The following is a 26,482-nucleotide window of genomic DNA, read 5'->3' on the forward strand; positions in this document are numbered from 1 at the left end:
TCAACTGGTTGTAGGGTCGATCTACGGCTGGGGAAAGGTGCTTGTCTAGCCACACTGATGAGTTGCGATACAACGAAACACTACTGTATATGAATGACTATCTATCTATCTATCTATCTATAAAAGTGAAAGTGTCTGTCTGTGTGTGTATCTGTGTGTCTGTGTGTATACATTTCCCTACGCAATAACTCTGTCAATTTTTAGTCTACAGACTCGAAATTTGATATACAGCGTACTGAGATTTGGGAAAATCTATGTGATTGGGTTTCGGCCAGAAATTTCGCCAGTAAGAGGTCAAAGTTCAACGATTCGACCTTTGAGAACTCTACACACTCCTCCGATAATTTTGGGTCTAAACACTTGAAATTTTAGATGTATGTTCCTTGGGGATGGATATAACTAAATAACTTGATTTGAGCCCAAAACAATAAATTTTAAGGGGTCATAATAGGGGTCAAAGTTTAAAAAATTGACCGCTTTCTTTTTCTTTTTTGCTCAACATACACCTCCAAATACCCGGGCAACGTCGGGCACCCATGCTAGTATATATATATATATATATATATATATATATATATATATATATATATATATATATATATATGTATGTATATATATGTATGTATATATATGTATGTATATGTATGTATATATATGTATGTATATATATGTATATATATGTATGTATATATATATATGTATATATATGTATGTATATATATGTATGTATGTATATATATATATGTATGTATATATATGTATGTATATATATGTATGTATGCATATATATATGTATATATATGTATATATATATGTATATATATATGTATATATATATACTGCGTATATGAAATATGAATATGTGCACATGTATTTATAAGTTGTATTAATAAATTTCTTACCTGCTTCAGCTTGTGTCTTTCCGTTACTTCTGCATTGTACCGCCTTCTACAATTCCATTTAACTACATACTATACAATGCTTCAAGCAAACTACACCCACCTTTTATCCCTTAGTCTGAGCCAGACAGAGTTTGCCATAACCAAAAAATTATTTCGACTTTCTGAAAAACGTGCTACAGTCGGCTGCCAAATTAATTTCCTCAAACGTTGCCTAAAACAAAACACAATTCCAAACACAATCAGAAACATGCATCTGCCCACTTGTTTCCAACTCTCGAAAATAATTTAGAAATATGAAATAAGAATTGAGAAAAAAAAACCTAACCATATACTACCCACAAGTCCCGAGCAATGATTTGCTGCGATATAGTCACTGCTTACAACAACACGTTTGTCAAAGTCAAGTAAATATCTGACGAAGAGATCTTTCTCGAAGTATTATATTACACGGACATACCACCAGACCGACTTTCACAGGTAACCACTGTGCAAATATAAATATACTGCGTATATGAAATATGAATATGTACACATGTATTTATAAGTTGTATTAATAAATGTCTCACCTGCTTCAGCTTGTCTTTCCGTTGCTCCTGCATTGGACCGCCTTCTACAATTCCATTTAACTATATATATTTTTTTTTTTTTTTTTTTTTTTTATTACATTTTCACCCCAAACAAGGCAAATTGCCACTTTGGTGTAGGGGGCTACTATCAGGGGCAACAACTACTGGGGTACTATGTAGGGATTTGGGCAGCAAGGTGTCGGTTCACGTTACACTTGAACTTCTGCACGTCAGTACTGTTGGGGAAGCAGGGACCTGGAATGGAATTCCAGAGTCTTGCGGTTCTGGGGAAGAAACTATTGGAGTAAAAAGATCTTTTACATCTAGGGACCTCTACAGTGTGGGGGTGGGATCTAGTAGCCTGTCGGGTTTGTCGAGGGTGCTCGCGTCGTGGGGGCACAAGTGATTGCAGTTCATCAGAGCATTCACCACTAAAATACTTGTAGAACAGGCAGAGGGATGCAACATTTCGTCGATGGGACAGAGGCTGAAGCTTAGATGCCAGTTCAGGGCCTATCAGATTTGCGACTCTCTTTTGAACCTTGTCAAGGAGCGAGAGACTAGTAGCAGATGCACCAGCCCAGATGTGGCAGCAATACTCCATACATGGGCGAATGGTGGCCTTATAGAGGTACAGGATACTTTCGGGTGTTAGTAGTTTTCTAGCACGGTAGAGAGAGCCCACCTTTCTTGCAGCGGCCCTGGCAATGCCTTCAATGTAATTGTTCCAACTCATGTTTCCTGTGAACGTTAGGCCAAGGAGTTTGAAAGATGGACTCTCAGATAAAGAGTCGTTGGCCATTGCTATTGGTGGTAGAGAGGGTTTCTTGTAATTATTGAATGAAACTAGTTTAGTCTTGGCAGCATTGAACGCGACCAACCACTTTTGTCCCCATTCCACTACAGATTGGAGGTCTTCCTCTAGTGTTTCTGCCATTTCTTTAGAAATGTGTTCATTCGTCTTCCTGTCGTGTCTGCCATAGAGTGTAGTGTCATCAGCATATATACCCATCTCAGAGGCAATGTTGTCGGGGAGGTCATTTATGAATATCAGGAACAATAGAGGTCCAAGGATAGAACCCTGGGGCACTCCCGCATTTATATCATATTGTTTAGATGTGCGACCGTCGAGGACTACCTGGATTTTTCTCTTATCTAAGAAGGATTTAATTATGTTAAGTATTCTACCAGTGATACCGTATGATCTGATTTTACTGAGGAGACCCTCATGCCATACCCTGTCAAAAGCCTTAGATATATCTAGAGCTACCGCTCTGCCTTCCCCCGCTTTGTCCAGTGATTGGTATATACGTTCAGAGATCACGGTGAGGATGTCTGCTGTGGAACGGGCTTGTCTAAATCCATATTGTTTGTCAGTCAGTAGTTTAGCATCTGTAAGATGATGGATTAGAGCGTGGTTAATTATGGTCTCAAATATTTTGGCAAAAAGTGGAAGGAGGCTAATGGGGCGATAATTTGATGGGTCTGTCCTTTCACCAGAATTCTTGAATACTGGTACAACAGAAGCAGTTTTCCAACAGCCCGGAAAGCAAGCTTCATTAAGACATTTGTTGTAGAGTTTGGAGAGAACTGGAGCTACTTCGGCTGAGCACTTTTTTAATAGCACAGCTGGGATAAGATCGGGTCCACATGCTTTTGAGGTGTCAAGGTTTTTTATGATAGCATGCACCTGAGCAGGGGTGGTTTTCAGATCGTCTAGTGTGGCGTCTGTCCGCATAGGAAAGTCAGGTAGGGGGTGGTTGGAAGGGTCCAGTGTGGAGTTTGAGGCAAACCGACTGGCAAGCATGTTAGCCTTGTCGGTTGCTGAGGAGACAACCTCGTGATTGTTGGTTAGTGGGGGAATTGTCGATTGCCCATTATTTACTACACTGTTGTAGATTTTCCAGAAGTCTCGAGTTCCTAGTTTTTGTGCTTCGATGCGCTTTTTAGTGGTTTCCGTAAATTCTCTCTTAGCTGTCGCTATTTCTTTCTTAACGTTATTTCTAGCTTCTATATACTTCAGTCTGTTTGAACTGGACTTATGTCGGTTAAACCTACGGTATGCATGCTGCTTTTGAGTAATGGCAGTTGCACAAGTCGACGTAAACCATTGGGGAGAGTGGGGCTTACTATAAAATTTCCGCATGGGAACATGCGCTTCGATTGCAGTTTTGAACCAGTCAGTGGTCTCGTTTGCACACTGTTCAGCAGGGAGAGAGAAAATATTTTTCCATGGAGCATCTCTAATTAGTTCCCTGATGGCTTCCCAGTCAGCCTTATTATAATATCTCGTTGTTTTGAGCACTGGCTCTTCAGTTTTGGGTCTAGTGTTTAGGGCGATTTCAACCATTATCACTGCATGATCAGCGTTCCCGAGTGGGCTGTGGGCCTTCGCTATGCAGTCATCGGGAACTGTGGTCAAAAACAGATCTAGAAGTGATGCGTGTTGTTCTTCCTGGTCAGGGAAACGGGTTGGAAACGTAACAATTTGTGATAGGGAGTGAGATATAGCGAAGCTATGGGTTGTGCTGCCCGCTGCATCTGTGTGAGTAGAGAATCCAAGCCAGTTTTTGTGGTGGACATTAAAGTCACCAAACACATGTATTTGTGCGCTAGTGTCGAGGGACAGTGCCGTGTCTATGCTGTCAGATACTTTGTTTATTATGGAGCAGTCCTGAGTCGAGGGAGAGCGGTAGAGAAAATAATAGTAGCTAATACTGTGTTGCACGTTTAGTCTAAAGCACATAAAGGCTTGATCATCTGTTTCTAGGTTTGTTTCTCTAGTCAAGGGAAGGGTATTACGAATGTAAACTCCAAGTCCGTGCATATGTCTGTCAGAGTCCTTACGGCAGAGTGGGAGATATCCAGGCATGTTAAAGTGGTTAGAGGGAATGGAGGAGTGTAGGTTAGTCTCACTTAGTGCTAAGATATCCGGGGTATTTGTTAAGAGAAATGCTTCAACATCAGCTAAGTTAGTTCTAAGCCCACGGATATTTGTGAATGAGAGCCTCAAGGGAGGAGGCAAGTTGAATTTGTTTGTCCCTAATCCTGGTTTAAGCTTATTTTTAGATTGTACTGTCGTCATATTTTTTTTTTTTGAGTTTCGGTAAGGGGGAGCTAAGCAAGAGGTTATGCGGAGCTTCAGACATGCATCACAAGTAGACCATCAGCTGACCTTTCTCCAATTAGGATTGTGGCCTCAGGAAAGCCCACCGGGGATGAGTGCAGGGTCCCTTTCCATGCGCGTCATGGCACTGCAAACAACCCGATATTATTCAACTGTTGATGGAGCAGCCGCTCTAAGCGCTACCAAAGAGTTAGGGCTCCTGTACTACCAGTCGGGAACAGCAGCCAGGAACTGTCAATCCGGTACCCTCAACCCTTTAGGAGAAGGTCAACCCAATCTAACTGCTCAGGCATATCTTATACTCAAGCACTCCCAAATGTTCAGTTTTAGGGGTGGGGCATGCTGGGAATGGGGAAGAACGGCGTTCATTGCCCTAGCCAGGAAACAAGATCTACCGCTGGGTGTTTCTGTCGAATCACTGAGATAGTGTCTCTGCGCTTGACTAATAGGCAAAGAAGGAGTATGGAAGCCGGGCGATAAACAGAGCCTATCTACTCCTTAAGCAATTTAGGTTTGCAAACCGGTGAATTTGTTTGAGTCACCAGCTCTAGGAAGGTTGTCATCCAAGACTGAAGAGGCCTCTCTCCCCTTTGGTTTAGTTTCAGAGTTTTCCTTCTCCTAGACGGATGATCTGGGAAGATCTACTGGGTCCGTCAGCCCTGAGAGGGTTTTCTCCGCGCCTAGGTTCTAATCCAGGTATTTCTGCGACCCCGCGTTGTTAGTGTTACTGGGTTAGTTTGTTGGGGATTATATCTACTGATTAGTTACACTCCTCAAAGTGATTTAGGGACATGCTATTTACTTGTTAATGGATAAAGGGGGTGGGTGAAGTTCATGCAGTAAGGACTCTGTAAATTGTTTTTTGGAGTATTCAGTCGAACAATAAATTTTGATTGTAAAGTTCAACTTACAGTTTTAATTTTCTTTCTCTTATATTGCGTATTGAGCTTTTTCATTTCGTTGGGATTAAACTATCTATACATAAATACTGGTATATATGTTAAATTATAGTTTACCATTGCGTATATCACGTAAACACTATATCCTTTTGATTTTATTACTTGTGTGTGTGTGATTTTTTTTTATTTACTTCAGTCGAAGTACTCAGAAATCAACAGGCCTACTACCTACCTAGGGCTAACACTTGAACTCTATATGAGATACATAGATATTCGAATGTTTCATTAAATTTCTTTATCTCTCAAACACTATGTTACTAAAGAAATTGAGAACATAATTTTCCTCTCCCCAATTAACCATTTTCATATGTTGTAGTATATCTTTCGTTTTGGTCTGTTGGTCTTACTGGATTCCAGGATTAGAATTTATCTAGTCTGGTGGAGTATCCAGCTTCGTGTTATTACTTGAGGTAACATCACTTGGAGAAGGTGCAACATTCCTCGTAAAAACTAATGTGAGTTAGCCATAGTGAGAAGATCTTATTTGGGCAGCGAATACTGAATGTGATTTTGAATATTTGGTCAGTTTACTTCTATGGAAAAAGTATCCTCATGCCAGGTTGTTTTGACAAACCCCTATACAGAAAGATCTTAGACACTCGAGGATAGTGTCTAGTAGGTGTGTGTGTGTGTGTGTGTGTGTGTGTGTGTGTGTGTGTGTGTGTGTGTGTGTGTGTGTGTGTGTGTGTTTTATAAATGCATGTTCGATTGAACAAGAGAGACAGGGAGGTGACGGTGGCTAAGTGGTTAACAATGCGGGCTGATCACCTAGGTGTGCCAAGTTCGTCTCACAGAAACATCGTCACTTAAGGACGTTGGTAAGCTTCATGTGGTACCTCCCGTAAGTACCCGATATCTTTCTATAAATAATTCTTCATAGAAAGATATTAGGAAAAATGATGCTCCTCGATAGCAGCAGCAGCAACAACAATAACAACAACAAGTGACAATTCGTGTTTGTTTCTTTTCTAATATATGCGTTTGAGTTAGCAGACCAGTGATTTAACGTTGATGCTCCTTAGTCTGATGAAGTGGATCTCTCTGAATTGGGATTCCACTGAAACATGTATGCACATACGTAATCAATAATGGTTGTATGATAAATATATTATATATTAGTGTTGGGAAGATTAATCGGAATCGGGAATTGAAAAATCGGAACTTTTTGTGGTATCAGAATCGGTATCGGAATCGGAAAAAAATGTGTGCCAAAAAAACGATTCTTTTAATTAGCTTTTTTATTTGATTTTCTATAAAGAAAAATATTCTCCCGTTTATAGTAATACTAAAATAATAACTATATATTAATTTTAAACTATTAGCAAACAAAAATCGATAGATCATCCCTCACGAGGGTATCCTTACGTTTGAGAAAAGATCTACACATTTCACATGTGTTTTACGGTAATCGTGAAAAATAACAACTTTATAGTTAAATATTCAGAGATTTATAAAGAATCGGAATCCGAATCGGTAATTATATCGGAATCGGCAATTTAATACGGAATCAGTATTTGCATAGGAATCAGAAAAAATATTGGAATCGTCCTATCCATATATATATATATATATATATATATATATATATATATATATATATATTATACAAACACACACATATATATATATTATACAAACACACACACATATATATATATATATATATATATATATATTATACAAACACACACACATATATATATATTATACAAACACACACACACACATATATATATTATACAAAAACACACACACACACATATATATATATTATACAAACATATGTATATATATATATATATATTATAGAAACACACACATATATATATATTATACAGACATATATATATATATATATATATATATATATATTATACAGACATATATATATATATATATATTAGTATATTTATATAACAATACAGCTCAATTCCAAATTCCAAAGTTTTATTCATCTTACTTTTTATTTCTTTCAACAAGTCAAAAAAATTCTATATAGTTTTACAACAATTCGTTATGAAGAATCTATCAGTTATTACTATGTCAATACTGAATATAATCACCGTAGACTCTTCAGAAAACATTAATTTATTTACCTTATATTGTACAGACCGAAGAATCCTATCAGAAATTCCTTGTAGTCGGACCTTCTTTTATCTCTTTTATGCTATTGTTATTTTTGACATTCGAGATGAGAACAGTAGTCCGAATAATGTTAATAATACAAATGAACTTTCATTAGATCTCGCTGTTCCATCTTCAAGCTTATATCTTTCATACTGTGGCAACTTAATTGTGAAGCGATTCAAACGAACGCTAAAAAGCAAACAGCTATAATTGCTATCCTCTTTCTTTCTATTTCGTTGGAATTCGCTTTCATCCTCACTCCTCATAAACGTGTGAACTATTTTTTCTCATAAACGTGTGAACTATTTTTTGTGAAGTATTTCTAATCAATGGAAATCTTTCCAAACCTCAAAAAGTAACACGTACATGTGAAATTAGTAAGCCAATAAGAACTTTGAAATTCCTATACGAACAAATCAACAAAACCAGTTTTCTCCAGACTTCACCAGTCACACCTAAAAGACACAAGACGTACACTCTCCACCCTCGTCTTCTAGGACGCGGGGGGTGCAAGTCGGGAACGGAAAGTACCTAATGACTCATATACTAGCTTCATCAACTCGCGCGTATCGGTACACTCACTAAGAAGAACGCGTTAAACGCACACACATATACACAAAGCCACGCTGACAAACACTCACACACCCATATATACACATTATGAACATTTTGATTTGTGACTACTGTATTAACTAAACACGTGTTTGTATAAATGATTTTAAAATAACTTTCATATTCTTATCTCGTGTACAGAAATATTTTCTTATAAAAGTTCGTATTACTCCAATTTTTTATTTATAAAACTTATTAAAAATTGTTAAACATCTACATAAATCTCCTAAGAATGAACAAACCCTCTTCAACCTATAATATCTACACTTACATTTTTTTTTTCACCAGCAGAACTTTCAATCTAATACCCTAAAGAACTATACATCTATACGATTTAAATATTCTTACTCCAAGTCTACGGATGTACGTACCCGTAATGGATTTACGAATTTTACCAGTTTTCAACCAGCTTCATTGATTGGATCTTCTTGTTTTCTAACTGCATCTTCATACGTGGACATCAGTTTAAATATCCTTTTTGCACGAGTTTTACTAAAAATTGTACGATCAAAAATTATGCCCGATCAAAGTACGACTGATTGCTCCTGCTGTTTGTCATATAGAAACAACTTGTAAAGTTGCTTGAATCAGCAGCAGCTGAATCGGACATTTAGTTAAGGGGATTTACTAAAATTGCACGACTAAATTATGTACGATTATTTGCTCCTGCTACCGTTTTGCTATTAAAGCAGCTTCGACACGAACGAACAACTAGGTTTATCAGCGCAAAATATTGTAAAAATCTGTTGTGGTATTATTAAAATGAACAGTAAAAACAATTTACTCACAAGTTTCAGTCGAGAGGTTATTTTTTGGCGAATATATTTCTAGATTCGGAACTTCTGCAATATTCGGTCGAGCGCCATGTTTTTTGCGTGTTTCACTAAACTGTCGCCAGGTGGCGCTTTTCGATCAAAGTACATTAACATTTATTAAGGAAACAATAACTCGTACTTTTGGGAATTTGTTCAAAACATAAAATATTTATTTCATAAAAATCCACTGTTGCTTTAGTTTCAAATATTTTTGTGTTCGGAAAAAAAAATCTTGTTTGTTACTTATTTGCCGTATAATTTGACCAAGAAGAAATTGGAGTTATCGCCCCCTAACAATGGCGCTCGCCCGAATACTGCAGAAGTGCCCTAGATTCATATAAAAGGTATTTACAAAAAATAAATTATCTTTTACAATATTCTCTCTTACGGCGTTAGTAAATAGATACATAGGCATTTATTTACATAATGAACTCCTTAAAAACTGAAACAATTTTTTTTCTAATTCTTTGTCCCACTTTTTTTCGTTTTTTTTTTTTTCGTTAAAAATATTTGTAAAAAAAAATAAACAAGTTTATTTTTTATATTAGTCGTACCTTGATTTTACTAATTATGCCCGACTAAAACATAAACGCGATTTTATGTAATTAAATCATAAAAGACTGAGACAATTATTTGGCACACTGTATTGGAAAACAATAATTCTCAGTCGTTAAGGGTTTAATTAGTCAAAGCAACTTCGACAGTTTCAAGTTTAATTTTTTAAAAAATCAGATAAAAAAAAAATCAAGCAACAGTTGATAATAATAAGAATTTCTTCTGCTTTTTACAAAGATTTTCTAGATTTATATTGTTATTGTGTTACAAAATTCAAATTTTAAAGAAAACGGTCACTTGTAAAATTTCATTTACCAAAAAGATCTCTCGGCTGAAAGTCTCTCAACTATATGTCCGAGATCTCCTAGCCAGCATTGACAAACCTTAAAAGGGGCGGTAAAAAAAAAAAAGTTTGGAAAAAAAAACTAGCAATTCTAATAAAGTGGTCATTAAGAAAAAAAAACGACCGCTACTTGTAACAAATTTGAAATTTGAGTGTCTAATTTTGCAATAAAAAGCGTCATAATTCAATTATTTGTAAATTGGTTGTCTAAATTTACAGAGTATTTGTCGTAATGCAAAATTTGAATGTCTTATTTTAAGTTAATATTGTTGTAACTTCAAAAACGTATGTCAAATACTGTCAAGTTCCCTAGGTGCACGGCAGTGCCAAGTTTTCAAAATAAGCATGCATTTCATTTATTTTCAGAACCGAAACCTGGATAACCATGAAACGACTGAACCGTCCCAGCGGCTATCAGCAACGTCAAGCTAAAAAATCAAAAGAGGCATCGCTAAACGACATTAAAGGTTCTTTGCTGAAGTGGATACAGAAACCAGAAACTGTCAAAAGTTCTGATTTTATTGAAGCTGAAAGAACGACGCATGGAAAACAATTCAAAAGCCATTTTTCAAGTGATAGCGAGCAACTGAGAAACAGCAACACGGAACAAACTTCTATTGAAGAACATTATGATACAGTAATTGTTGTTCGATCAAAAGAAGAGTTTGAAGACATTGCCGCCAGCACTGCCAGTAATTTGTCAACATTCAACGATGTATCATCGTGGCAAATTTCTGTGCTTGATAGTGTCAGAATTGATATCATCAAAAGGGAGAACGAGCCATTTCAGAATACGCACCTTTCAAGTCGGTTAAAAGAGCAGGTGCAAAGATTGAAGGTGAATTGCGGCAACTTTCTACAACCTGGTTTTATTCCTCACTGTCAAATGGCGACAGGGTGCTACGATCGTGGATGACTTACTCGCTACGTGGCAGAATGTTGTACTGCTTTTGCTGTCGGTTGTTTATGACAAGGCTCCTGCAACGTTTACTTTCGTCACTAGTTTTAAAGCCTGATGGAAGCTTGTAGAAATTTTATTTTTTATTTTTCTTTATTTACCTCCCCTTCCTTTCCCCCCTCTAATTGGTATATTTTATTCTCTCTTTCTCCCCTTCTTTTCTCCCCTCTCTCGGTGAATCTGGTGCTACTACTTCTGGCTGTGTCTCGCGATATTCGATAAAAGGAAGAAGAAAAAAAAACACAACAGACTGGCAGAAGAAAAGGAAAACACCAGAGCGGTGTTAGGCTTTTTGAAAACGCCAGAGCGGTGTTGCGACTGTTGCGATTTTGGAATTACGACAGAGTAGATTTGCGGCCTCTGCTTTACATCAGAACGGTGTTGCGACCTTCGAACTAAAGCACCAAAGCGGTTTTGCGAACTTTGATATGCCAAAAGAAAAAAAAGCAAGTAAAAAGTATATTTGTTATAAGTGTTCTTTAAGAACCGCCAGAGGGACTGATTTGGCAGCCCAGCCGAACTATAAATTTCCTTCCTTTCCTATTTTTCTTTCTGATAAAATTTATACCGGTTTACCTTGGCCCTTTTTTTTCTTCATTAAATTTCTTTAGAACACTTAGTCTCGTGCAACGGGATAAAATTTGTTGAACGTGACGATAAAATTCCCGTTAAGCTAAATCCCAAAATTATTGAGTATGAACAATTAAAGGGCCATTTGTCGTGCTATGAGAATTGGACTTCAACTGCAAAAAACTATCGATGCAGCGCACATTTCCCTGATGAAGAAAAAGAAAAGGAAATTCAGAGACATTCTGCACAGAGTTTAAGACGTGATACTTTTATTGCACGACAGAACCTGTCATTTAAAGGACATCGTGAGAATACGTCCTCATTAAACAAATTAACTTCTTGGAGCTTGTTGAATTGTTATCTCATTTCGATGTAGTGTTAAAGGAACATATTTTCAGCCTCCAGCAAAGGGTCGACAGTCAGGTAATATGGCCATACATGTTGCCTGAACCACAGTACGAGTTTATTTCCCTTTTAGGAAAACATGTGATTGGAAAACTCGTTGCTGACATAAAGAGTGCAAAGTACATTGGTATACTTTTGATAGAACACCAGACGTTTCGCATGCAGATCCAATGTCAACAATAATTAGATATGTACATATCAGCGATGGTGCAGTTAAAGTGCGTGAGTCATCTAAGGGATTTTTATTTTTGAAAGTAAAACAGTTACTGCATTGATTTATGATATCCTCGATAAATTAGAAAAACAAAGGACTAGATATTCTGTTCTGTCATGGTTAAGGGTGCAATAATGCTGCAAGCATTGCCGGAATCCACGGTGTTGTGCAAAAAACAGATCAAGGACATTAATCCAAGAGCCGTTTTTGTACGTTGTTCTAATCATTCTTTGAACCTTTGTGGGAAACATTCGTTTTCTAACAATCCTTCTTGTGTAACATTTTTTGTGCAGTCTTGAGGCATTGTACACTTTTTTGCTCTGTCAATACATCGCTGAGATGTGTTAGTAAAGTACACAGGTCTTACAGTGAACAGATTATCCACAACTCGCTGGAGTGCACATGCTGATGAAGTGAAGCCGGTGATACAGAGATTTAACCAGTTTGTGAAAGTTATTGAAGCTCTGTGTGATGTCGAAGAAAGCGACGAGACAAGAGGCGCTGCGCACAATCCGTTGCCAGCATATGCGACTTTTCTTTCATTGCTTCCTTGTTATTCTGGAGTGATGTTTTACAAGACGTAAACGAAGATCAGAAAGACATGCAAATACCAGGTATTATCGTGGACATGGTTGCTACCAAACTAAGGGCTCTCAGGGTCTTTTTGGAAGAGCAGCGTATGTTGTTGACAATTCCGTCCAGCAATCACTTGCAAAATGTGAAGAACTTGATATCTCTACAGAGAGGAGAATCAGAAGAACAAAATTTCAGGAGAGGAGGCAAGAGATGCTGGATTGTCATTGCAGTAGGAGACTAAGAAAGCAATGTTAGAGTGTCTGGGTCATTTCCATATCGAGTTGGATACCAGAGTGCAAACAGTGAATGACATTTTGTTGACCCTTTTCTGCCGCTCAGCCAGATCAAATTATTTGTGTCGGCGAGGAAGAAATACAGTTGTCTGTTGCCAAGCCACAGCTCTGAATGATGAGCTATCTGAAGACCTTTTTGTAGAAATTCCACGTTTAAGGCTACACCTACAAGCAGCCGAAATAAACTTGGGGAAGCCAAGCAAAGGACTGAACTGCAATTCCTACAGTTTATCATCAAGTGGGACTTTGTTAAGTCATTGCCATATTTTACGCTGGATCTAAAATTCCTTCTGACATGTGTTTCTGTGGCATCGTGTGAAAGAAGTTTCTCCAAAATTAAACTTATGAAAAATTACCTCCGGTCAACCATGAGTCAGTCGAGACTGTCAGATCTGGCTTATCTGTCCATTGAAAACGAACTTACAAGACAAATAGATTTTGACAATGTCATTGACTGACCATTTTACCACAAGGAAAGCAAGAAAACTATATTTATGTAATGTTACGATATTTATGTAATGTTACGATATTTATGTCATGTTACGATATTTATGTCATGTTACGATATTTATGTCATGTTATGATATTTATGTAATGTTACGATATTTATGTAATGTTACGATATTTATGTAATGTTATGATATTTATCTAATGTTATGATATTTATGTCATGTTACGATATTTATGTCATGTTACGATATTTATGTCATGTTATGATATTTATGTAATGTTACGATATTTATGTAATGTTATGATATTTATGTAATGTTATGATATTTATGTCATGTTACGATATTTATGTAATGTTATGATATTTATGTAATGTTACGATATTTATGTAATGTTATGATATTTATGTAATGTTATGATATTTATGTCATGTTACGATATTTATGTAATGTTATGATATTTATGTAATGTTACGATATTTATGTAATGTTATGATATTTATGTAATGTTATGATATTTATGTAATGTTATGATATTTATGTAATGTTATGATATTTATGTCATGTTACGATATTTATGTAATGTTATGATATTTATGTCATGTTACGATATTTATGCCATGTTACGATATTTATGTCATGTTATGATATTTATGTAATGTTACGATATTTATGTAATGTTACAATATTTATGTAATGTTACGATATTTATGTAATGTTATGATATTTATCTAATGTTATGATATTTATGTCATGTTACGATATTTATGTAATGTTACGATATTTATGTCATGTTATGATATTTATGTAATGTTACGATATTTATGTCATGTTATGATATTTATGTAATGTTACGATATTTATGTAATGTTACGATATTTATGTAATGTTATGATATTTATCTAATGTTATGATATTTATGTCATGTTACGATATTTATGTCATGTTACGATATTTATGTCATGTTATGATATTTATGTAATGTTACGATATTTATGTAATGTTATGATATTTATGTAATGTTATGATATTTATGTCATGTTACGATATTTATGTCATGTTATGATATTTATGTAATGTTACGATATTTATGTAATGTTATGATATTTATGTAATGTTATGATATTTATGTCATGTTACGATATTTATGTAATGTTATGATATTTATGTCATGTTACGATATTTATGCCATGTTACGATATTTATGTCATGTTATGATATTTATGTAATGTTACGATATTTATGTAATGTTACAATATTTATGTAATGTTACGATATTTATGTAATGTTATGATATTTATCTAATGTTATGATATTTATGTCATGTTACGATATTTATGTAATGTTACGATATTTATGTCATGTTATGATATTTATGTAATGTTACGATATTTATGTCATGTTATGATATTTATGTAATGTTATGATATTTATGTAATGTTACGATATTTATGTCATGTTACGATATTTATGTAATGTTATGATATTTATGTAATGTTACGATATTTATGTCATGTTACGATATTTATGTAATGTTACGATATTTATGTAATGTTACGATATTTATGTCATGTTACGATATTTATGTAATGTTATGATATTTATGTAATGTTACGATATTTATGTCATGTTACGATATTTATGTAATGTTACGATATTTATGTAATGTTACGATATTTATGTAATGTTACGATATTTATGACGTTACGATATTTATGTAATGTTACGATATTTATGTAATGTTACGATATTTATGTAATGTTATGATATTTATATCATATTACGATATTTATATAATGTTACGATATTTATGTAATGTTACGATATTTATGTAATGTTTCGATATTTATGTAATGTTATGATATTTATATCATATTACGATATTTATGTAATGTTATGATATTTATGTAATGTTATGATATTTATGTAATGTTACGTTATTTATGTAATGTTACGATATTTATGTAATGTTATGATATTTATGTAATGTTATGATATTTATATAATGTTACGATATTTATGTAATGTTACGATATTTATGTAATGTTACGTTATTTATGTAATGTTACGATTTTTATGTAATGTTACGATATTTAGGTAATGTTAGATATTTATGTAATGTTACGATATTTATGTAATGTTACGATATTTATGTAATGTTATGATATTTATGTCATGTTACGATATTTATGTCATGTTACGATATTTATGTAATGTTACGATATTTATATACTGTTACGATATTTATGTCATGTTACGATATTTATGTCATGTTACGATTTTTATGTCATGTTACGATATTTATGTAATGTTACGATATTTATGTCATGTTACGATATTTATGTCATGTTACGATATTTATGTAATGTTACGATATTTATGTAATGTTACGATATTTATGTAATGTTACGATATTTATGTCATGTTATGATATTTATGTCATGTTACGATATTTATGTAATGTTACGATATTTATGTAATGTTACGATATTTAGCTAATGCTACGATTTTTATGTAATGTTACGATATTTATGTAATGTTACGATATTTATGTCATGTTACGATATTTATGTCATGTTACGATATTTATGTAATGTTATGATTTTTATGTAATGTTACGATATTTATGTCATGTTACGATATTTATGTAATGTTACGATATTTATGTAATGTTACGATATTTATGTCATGTTACGATATTTATGTCATGTTACTATATTTATGTAATGTTACGATATTTATGTAATGTTACGATTTTTAATAAAAAATATCTTTTTGGATTTGTTTTTCTCCCGCTTTGTAACACTCTATTCTATATATTTTTTGTTTTTGTTTTATATAAATACAGCTACAAACCACAATGAAAAATGGGAGAAACGAAAATTTCTTTTTCTTTTGCACATGTCTATTTCAAATTTGATATGTTGCAACAAAACTGTAAAAATAGCATGAAAGTACTTCCGGTACTTATGCAGTTTTGGTACCGCGATTTTTCCAAACGTTCATGCGCGTTTTCGAGCAGATATCGTGAAGAATCTGGACATGCCGATGCAGAGACGCGATGAAGACCCAAAACCCAAATAACGCAAAAATAGTTGCTAATATATCTTAAAGAGAAAATAATCAAAACACCACTAGTAATGTTAAACTTTAATTTTAACAAGAAAAGAAAAACGAAGTAAAAGAATTTAAACAAGATATGAAAAAGAAATTGTAGATGTCTTTTTATGAAACATTTAATAAAAAAAAATATTTTTCGATTTATTGTTGTTTGGCGGCCATTGTTTTTCTTTTCTTTTTTTTTTTGCTTTTTTTTCTGGAGAGACATCATTGTCATAGATTTTTTTCTTGTCAGTTATTAAATTTTTGCCGATGGTTAGTGGTCATGTTTATGTTTTTTGTTTGTATTGTTTTTATTTTTTTATGATTTTTTTTTTCAATGTAGAGGGTAGGGTGGTTGGAAATTTTTCTTTTGTTGCAAAAGCAGAACTAGAGAAAAGGACGTAGAGAAAGTGGAAGGAAGCTGAGGGTAATATTGAGCTACCTGGTTCATTATGCAGGCGAAATGATCTTGGAATTTTTGTCTTCACATGAACTCTCTCAGGTAGCTTTCTAATAGTTCCCTATTGATCCCACATCCGATTTTGTTTCTTTGCTTTGTTTGCCTCCACATTTTCTCTACGTGGTTTATTGTCGCGTGTGTAGTAGGGTCAACAAAGTTTATAGATTCATTATCCTCATCATTTGGAAACTTTGGCAAAAAAGAATTGAATAAAAAAATTTATTGAATTTTTCTAGCGTCTGTTAACTTGAATTCGATTGGCTAAGCGGTTTCGCATATTTCGGTTCTTCTTGATATCTGGCCAGAAACACTCCTGAAGGTTCGAAAAAAAATCACAGGCGGACAGATCTAGGAAAGAAACTTTACTTGGGCAATTTTCATTTAGTTTTAAAAATAAAGTAAGAAATCACTTTTACTGTTTTTGTTTGTTTTATTTTGTTTTTGTTTTTGTTTTTTTAATATCCGGCGTGAATGTTGATCCCATAATTTTCTTTAAAAAATAATAATATACAAAATTATTACCATCATTGTATTATTCATAACATTGTACTGAAGAAAACGTTTGTGCATGATCTTGGTATAGGTCCTTGTTCTTCTTTGTTGTTGTTTTTTGTTTTTTTTTGTTTTTTGCTTTTTTGTTTTTTGTTTCTTTTTACAAAGGAGTCACCACTTATCAGAATCCGGAGGCCACTCGAGGCTAAGGGTTAATGAGTGTACAGTAGTCAATGGGAAAATGTCGTAGTAATCGTTAGTAGCAGGAATTGGATAAATTGGATCACTTAAGGGAATGGCTCATCAAGAACTGGATTTATTTTCAACTGCATCCTTAATAAATCTCTTTTTTGTTTGTTTGTTTTTATTTTAGATATTATACATCCAGAGTTACGCCGTTTAAACAAATACCAACTTTGTGGGTGTTTGTTGCGTATTTTTCAAGTTTAAGCTAACATGCAAACATGCATTTGCCCTTTATATAATAGATATAGAGTTTTACGTTGGAGATGATTTGAGGAATTCAATGCGTTGTGTACTTGCTATAACATGAGAACTGCATGGAAATTTAAGACAAATCTGTCAGGGAACTTTGCAGCTGGACAACGCCAGGTGCATCAGCTGCTGTGTGAAAAGAAGCGACACTTGTTTTGTTCCTTTGGATATTTGAAACCACGACTGAAACACAAAGGGAAACGAATATAATTAAATGCTTGTTTTCTTTTGCGTCCGCCCCCTACTACCCCCCCTTGTCCACGGGTCACACCTGCAATCCAACCCGAAATACACACGCATGCTGCGCACACATAACTATATCTATATTACATTTCTTTTAGTCTGTCTGTCTGTCTGCCTGTCTTTTCCATTTTTTTTATTAGAAACTACCGATCAATCTGACTAATATTTTATATGGACATTTTTATGCTAAGGTGCAGCAAACTTAGTATTATAGTATCCGTTCAATGCAAAGTTAAGGATTAACAGGGATTAGTCACCAAAATACCATTTTTATCTAAAAGTTTGGCATAAAGCACTCATTCTATAAATTTATAAATTTTGTCCTGTTTTTGAACAGGTTTAAAAGTCTAGTCTATTTTTAATTCTCGGTCTGTCTGTCTGTCTGTCTGTCCATATCACTTTTACTTGTAAACTACTGGGCCGATCTGGCTGAAATTTTGTATGAACTTTTGGTATGATAAGGTGCAGCGAACTAAGTATCATGGTATCTTTTCGATTCACAGTCAGGGATTCGTAGGGATTAGTCACCACAAAGCCACATTTATTTTTACTTTTTCTCAGAAAAGACTGTGCTGATCTGGGTGAAATTTTGTATGGACCCTTGTTATAATAAATTCCAGCAAGTCAACTATTATGGCATCCGTTTGATGCATAGTTTGTTAATAATACGAATTAATAGTGAGTAATATTTAATGCAAAAATGAATACAGTGTGGAACGATAAAATTGCCGCCATAGAAAAGACATGATTCCATTTCCGTTTGATAAAAACACGTTTTCTTTTTTTGTTGCAGACCATCTATTAGTTGGCCAGTTGTGCACAAATCCCAAGAGTGATAGGAGCTTTCTATCATGTCTGAAAGTATCACAATGTTCAACAAGCAAGATCCGAGATGCACTGATGTACAACTCATGCTTTCTATGTTACATGAAAAGGGCTGTCCCGTTTTCATGTAAGTAAAAAAAGAGAATTAGTTAAATGAAAATGATATCAGATAAAACGAGAATCGAACCCTGTAAATAAGTTTTAAAAGACAATAGGTTTTAAATGGAATGTCCAGTTAAATTGTTAATTCTTTTCAAATATTTTATAAATAAAATTTGGCTGGAAAATCTATTAACATTCTTAGAAAGAATGCATAATAAAAATATCGGTTAGAGAATTAACAAGTAGGTTAAATTCCTTTGTAAAACAAAGAGAATGGGAAATTTCCTGATCGTCAGAAATGGTTTCAAAACGTGCAAATCGCGCATGTTTGAAACACGTGAGTTATGGTCACGTTTGCCAGACATACGTGTGACGTCATGGCAGAAATAATTTCTCAATATAGAAAAGGGTTCGAAGAGTTAACAAGGAGAATCAGATTCAGATCAGAGAGAAGCAGAGAGGATCAGACCGATTCTCAGTTAAAGTCAGGGGATAAGAGAGGAGTCAGAGACAGAACTGATATTGAACCTTGGAAGCGGAGGTTAGAAGAAGAAAGAATTATGTAAAGACTTGAATTCCTTAATGCAAAGCCATTAACCGGTCGAAATGGAATAAACAAACAACTTCATCTTTTTGTATCTGCGTCTTCGTGTTATGTTATTCAACAGAAAATGTATTGTCAATTTATATTATAAGAACTTTGTGAAAAATCATCATTTCAAAAATAGGTAAACAAATATGTGTCAATGTTTATAGAAACACTTCTATTCACAGAACTGTCAAAGGTATAAATGCCAAACGCACTATCGGTCTATCTATATATCATAAATCTCCTCTCATTGTGTATACATGTTCTCGACTCTCTTGTGTTAACATGTACCTTGTCTCTTTATATATACAGAACTCTCTCTACCCCCACAACACGAACACTCTAAGACTCTCTTCCTAAGACGAACAACAACAATATATTACATCAGCCCTCTTCTAAACTATGCAACATACTTCTCATAATTTTGTGTCGTGTACCAGACCACTCATACAAGGGTGGGTTTGAAAAAAGTTCTCCGGTTACCACGGATAATCACAACGTTTTAGGGTCCATTATATAAATACCACGAAAATAAATACTAGATGATCTGAAAAAATAATTAAGAAAAAAAGAGAAAAGAAAAACGCACACAGATAAAAAAAAAGTATACAAGAAAAAATAAAAAGGCCGATATGCTGCAAAAGAAAAAGTTGTAATGAATGGAAAAAGATATATACGTTTCAAAACAAACCATGCATAATTCATTCATAAAGGATAAATTGTTTGACGTGTGCTTTCAAAAACAAACCATAAATAGTATTCATTGTTTTATATATATGTTGAAAAATGCAGTTCGCAAACGCACACAAAAAAGATGTCAGTGTGTTGAAATCGGACCGAGATGTGTGTCAGGTCGAATTGTTGACATTTTTCAAGGTCGCTGTACTTTAATGATGATCAAAACAAAAATACGTATATCGTCAAAAAAAGATGCTAAAAGAATTGTCTGTTAATGTGTTTTAATTGTTTTGTTTTTGAACAAAAGGGATAAATTGTTTTGTTGTTAACAGACTTTGTGTTACAAAAAATAATTTTTTTCTTTTCTTGAGAAAAGTTACAACTGTTTTGTGAAAATCACAGTTTAAATGTATAATGTAACATTTTTTTAAATATTTTATTCATTGTAAAATGTCTTGAATATATATAAATGTTATTGTACTTTTACGAAAGGAATTCAAGTCATTATTAGATATATACATTAGAATTGAAATGATTTAGGAAAAATAAGATGATAATGGTAGAATGGTTGGTCTAGAAAAAAAATTAGAATTTTAGGAGTGGCATAAAATAACAATTACGTAAACGGGTATTTTGAGTGTTTTCAGATGTGATAAGCCGAAAGAAAGAAATTTTTTTTTTGAAAATTGATTTTTGTTTTGTTTTTTTATGATGCCCATAACATTTTTCGCAAGAAGAGTAACTTGCTAGGGAGATTATAAGCACTAAAGGTACCCCTATTAGAAAAATACAGATGGGAACCTGCGATATTGTGTGTTTTTTAAAGCATGCTGCATGTAACGGCTTCGAGCAGAGGATAAGTCTCGGCAAAATAAATTAAAAAGGCAGGCGTTGGAAGAATACGAGATTTCATTATGAAAAAAATGGCTACGAGAGTCAAAAGGTCAATCACATATAGTATAATGAAGTGAGACAAAAGTAAAATATACCGTAAGTACTAGGAAGATATAACTTTGTATTTTTTAGAGATGTATGAACGCGAGATATCTCTGCTGGATCTTGGAAGCCCTGATGAGAGAAAAGAAAAATCACAAAAATCGGGCCATAGCGAGAATTTAAAGGATGGGGGTTAATTAGTTAAGGATGATTTTCTCTAAAATCTTCATCAAGATTCCAAGAGTCCGAGCAAGGAAATCCAAGTGAATCAGTGGATGGAAGGTATATCTTAAAATTTGGAAGCCAACCACGAAGATTAATAATGAGCTTTGAGATGTCCCGGATAAGATAGTTACAAAATGAAAACAAAGCCATACTTAATAGAACAACCGGGCAAAGATCAGGATACTTTTGGGACGAAAGGAGTCGTCAATTTCGTAAAGAGGTAAAATGAGACCTCAGTTTACGGCATAAGGGTACTGGATGAAGCAGCTGACGTGAGTTATAGGAGGTACTACCCTACACCCAAAAGGAACATTCCAGGGAGATCAGATAGAGATTCTGGTCTAAAAAATAAAATTATGAAGTCAGTTGGAAAAGGGCTGACTTGAGAAAAAAAAGTTTCGTTTTTTTTTTTATGGTGTCTGATCTTTCTTAACTAAGTGGTTATATAGATATAGAAAAAAAAAATGTACTAAAATTTAAAAATGCGTACATTTTTTTTTTTTTTTTGAAAAATGGGACGAAGGAATGTTACATCAAAAGGCTGAGAATTAGTTAAATGAAAATGATATCAGATAAAATGAGAATCGAACCCTGTAAGTAAGTTTTAAAGAACAATATGTTTTAAATGGAATGTCCAGTTAAATTGTTAATTCTTTTCAAATATTTTGGAAAATCTATTCACATTCTTAGAAAGAATGCATAATAAAAATATCGGTTAGAGAATTAACAAGTAGGTTAAATTCCTTTGTAAAACAAAGAGAATGGGAGATTTCCTGGTCGTCAGAAATGGTTTAAAAACGTGCAACTCGCGTATGTTTGAAACATGTGAGTTGTGGTCACGTTTGCCAGACATACGTATGACGTCATGGCAGAAATGATTTCTCAATATAGGAAAGGGTTCGAAGAGTAAACAAGGAGAATCAGATTCATATCAGAGAAGCAGAGAAGCAGAGAGAATCCGACCGATTCTCAGTTAGAGTCAGGGAGCCCTCTTGGGAGCGGGAGGCTTAGAAGGAACCATGTAACGACTTTGAATTCCTGAAGTACAGAATCATTTCCGACAGGTCGAAGAATAAACTATCATCATATTTTTTATAACTGGCGTCTTTCTGTGTTCATCATTCCAACGAGAAAAGGTAATGTGTTTAATCATTCCAGTATGTATCAATGTATACAAATTCATCCTCTCCTCGAAGTATATGTCTTGTGAATATCAACTCTCTCCGTATAAATGTCTTCAACATGTACCTACTGTCACTCTGTCTCCTCTCTAAATGAACATTTTAAAATATGTGTGTTGTCAACTACAAGGAACATTTAATAATATATGTACAGGCCGTCACGTAAATAATATGTACCCCATCTAAAACGATATCATAACATCTACTGATCCAAGTTATGACAACAGGACCATTGCCAGCACCCTCAAAATACAAATCCAGATGGTTCAATTCTTAAGGGCACTGCTCAATGAAGTTTTCAGCCATGGTTATGGTCTTTGGTGTGATTTCCAGTAAAGGCCACATCATACATCCTCACATCTTCGAAGTTGGCTTGAAAGTCAACACCAAAGTTTACCTGGATGTGCTGAGGAGTGTGGTGATCCCCTGATACAATCAGGTGGCTGCTGGCACCCCTGACTGTAGGAGTAGGACTCGGCACCAACCCACACGTCCAAATAGACTTAGGCTTGGCTTCAAAAGGAGTGCTATGACTTAATACCCTTCTCTCACTGGCCCCCCTCCTCCCTGACCTGAATTCGTTGGACCATTCTGCTGGTCATATGTCAGAACATCACCAACATGACCTCCCACAACACCAAAGCCAGCCTGATTGTCGCCATCTGCTGAGTATTTGCCGAGCTCCCACCAATGCTTGTGGAAAAAGCATGCTCCCAGTTCCAGACCCGTATCGAAGTGGTGAATGAGGCTGAAGACGGCTACATTGAATAGATGTCAGCTCTACTACATAATCAAGTAACCAGAATTTATTTTAAAACTTTTATTGAAAAAAATCAAGCTGTAGTGTTGCTTTCTTTACAGCGACACTTTTATCGTTCCACCCTGTATATATTATAGTCCTCTAGTCTACCTATTCATTCCACTTTTGGGGGGGAAACTACTTGGCAGATCTGGCTCAGATTTTGAAATAACCTTTATTATGATAAGGTTCAACGAACCAAGTATTATAGTCTCTATTCGAGGCACAGTTAGGAATTTATAGAGCTGAGCCAACGCAATACCATATTTACTCTAAAATTTTGGCACAAAGACTTAATTCTAGATCAACGGGCTATAATTTTTGTCCGTTTTAATGGACTAAAAAGTATAGTCTATATTATATTTCTCTTTGTCTATTTGTCAGCCTGGCCGTTCCATTTTTTCTCCGAAACTACTTGGTTGATCTGGCTGAAAGTGTGTACGGATCTTTTTTATAATAAGATAAAGCCAACTAAGTATTATGGTATCCGTTCGATACACAGTTATAGATTTATAGAATATGTAGTGCAAAATAATCATATATTTAAGTATATTCAGCCAACAACTTAATATTGAGCACTCTTCTTAAGTCAACGGGCTATAACTTTTGCCCTTTTTTTACAGGCTAAAATGTCTGGCACAATATAATAAAGTTGTATTCCTGTCTATTTGTTCACAATATACATCATATATGACGTCATAGCAGATGATTCAAACCCGGGCAATGTCTGACCTCACTGATGGTATATATATATATATATATATATATATATATATATATATATATATATATATATATATATATATATATAATTATAAGACTAAAATGACCTTGTAACGAGTGATGTAACCCACTTTCCGATTTACGACATCCGATTGCGCATGCGCGCAATAAACATTAACCCATAACAACGTAAACAAATAAACACAAGTCGCTTCTTTTGCAGATTTTGACCTGCGCACTGAAATATTAACGTTATTATTTCGGAATTATTATTTAACATGGGAAGAGTGGGGGTGTTTTGCAACTATTCTTTATTACAACTACACTGCCGCTATTTTCTTACAACTAAACACCTTTAACCCGTTGACAAACATAAGAACAATTGTAGTAAAGCCAAGACTACTACTACTACTACTACTACTACTACTATTACTACTACTACTCTATATCCGTCCCTTTTCCTCCCTTCCTTCCTTCCTTCCTTTCTTCGTTCTTCTTTTTATTTTTTGTTTACATTTCTAGATACAAAATAGTTGTGTGAGAACGGTAAATTTGTTGACACATTTACTGATCTGTTTCAATATTAGTTTTATTTTATTTTATTTTATTTTATTTATTCAGGTTTTTATTTTTTTGCTTCAGGTTTTATTAATTATATTTTTTTTAGATTTTAAGTTTCTATAACTGCCAGGTGATGGTTGAATGCCGGCATTATGAATGCATAACGTATTTGCTATTGGTTCATGTTTTAATTTTTAGCCTTGCTGCATGTTTTCATAGCCCAGTCATTTACGGCAGAGGCAAAATAAATCGGGAGCTGAAAATTTTGGTTTCGATTCTCGGTGGTGGCGCATGAGTCTTTTTTTATACTTTTTAAATCATTACTATATATTACATCCAATCTATCTAACTATCTATATCTATAAAAGTGAAAATGTATGTCTGTCTTTTCTCTATGGTAGTTAAGGAAGACTATTATAGAGAAAAACATTACTTTACATATTCACACTTTTAAACATATACATATGCACATAACCTTATGAACAGTATATAGGGCCCGAGCAAAGCCGGGCGGAACTGCTACTATTTTTGAATTTTAGTATAGGGATTAATTTCGTGTAAAATGATATCTCGTTTCTGGACCATTCTACTTTTTTAAGGAAACTAACTAATCTTTTTACAACTAACCCTAAGTCTGAGTGGCAAGGACATAAAATAATATGTAATAGCCTAAAAAAAGGTAGTACTTCCCAAAAAACAACACGCATAATTTATCTGACATAGTAAAAAAAAAAAAAAAAGAATGGTTATCTACTTTAACAGGCAAGAACGATTTGAAAATGAGGCACCATTGTACGATTTTAACGAATTGAAAATGAAGGATCATTGTACGATTTGAACGATTTGAAAATGAGGGATCATTGTACGATTTGAACAATTTGAAAATGAGGGATTATTGTACGATTTGGACGATTTGAACATGAGAGATTATTGTACGATTTGAACAATTTGAAAATGAGGCACCATTGTACGATTTGAACAATTTGAAAATGAGGGATCATTGTACGATTTGAACAATTTGAAAGTGAGGGATAATTGTACCATTTGAACAATTTTAAAATGAGGCATCATTGTACGATTTGAACAATTTGAAAATGAGGCATCATTGTACCATTTGAACAATTTTAAAATGAGGCATCATTGTACGATTTGGACAATTTGAAAATGAGTGATCATTGTATGATTTGAACGATATGAAAATGAGGCACCATTGTACGATTTGAACGATTTGAAAATGAGGGATCATTGTACGATTTGAACGATATTAAAATGAGGCACCATTGTACGATTTGAACGATTTGAAAATGAGGGATCATTGTACGATTTGAACAATTTGAAAATGAGGCATCATTGTACGATTTGAATAATTTTAAAATGAGTGATTATTGTACGATTTGAACGATTTGAAAATGAGGGATCATTGTGCGATTTGAACAATTTAAAAGTGAGGCATAATAGTACGATTTGAACGATTTGAAAATGAGTGATCATTGTACGATTTGGACGATTTCAATATGAGTGATTATTGTACGATTTGAACGATTTGAAAATGAGGGATCATTGTACGATTTGAAAATGAGGGATCATTGTACGATTTGAA

General features: G+C 34.2%; 1 protein-coding gene across 1 annotated transcript in view; it reads left to right on the forward strand.

The window, feature by feature from the left end:
- The window catches only part of LOC145277088 (uncharacterized), a 75,380-nt gene extending 61,700 nt beyond the window's left edge, over positions 1-13,680 (forward strand). Inside the window, exon 2 of the mRNA XM_080128754.1 lies at positions 10,373-13,680. Within this exon, the coding sequence (XP_079984880.1) occupies positions 10,392-10,922 (531 nt within the window). The 5' untranslated portion in view covers positions 10,373-10,391 and the 3' untranslated portion in view covers positions 10,923-13,680. The remainder of the gene's footprint in view (positions 1-10,372) is intronic.
- Positions 13,681-26,482: the final 12,802 nt, after the last annotated feature.

This window comes from Euprymna scolopes, chromosome 5 (genome assembly GCF_053919585.1).
Source record: "Euprymna scolopes isolate OS-2025 chromosome 5, ASM5391958v1, whole genome shotgun sequence".
Classification (NCBI taxonomy): domain Eukaryota; kingdom Metazoa; phylum Mollusca; class Cephalopoda; order Sepiida; family Sepiolidae; genus Euprymna; species Euprymna scolopes.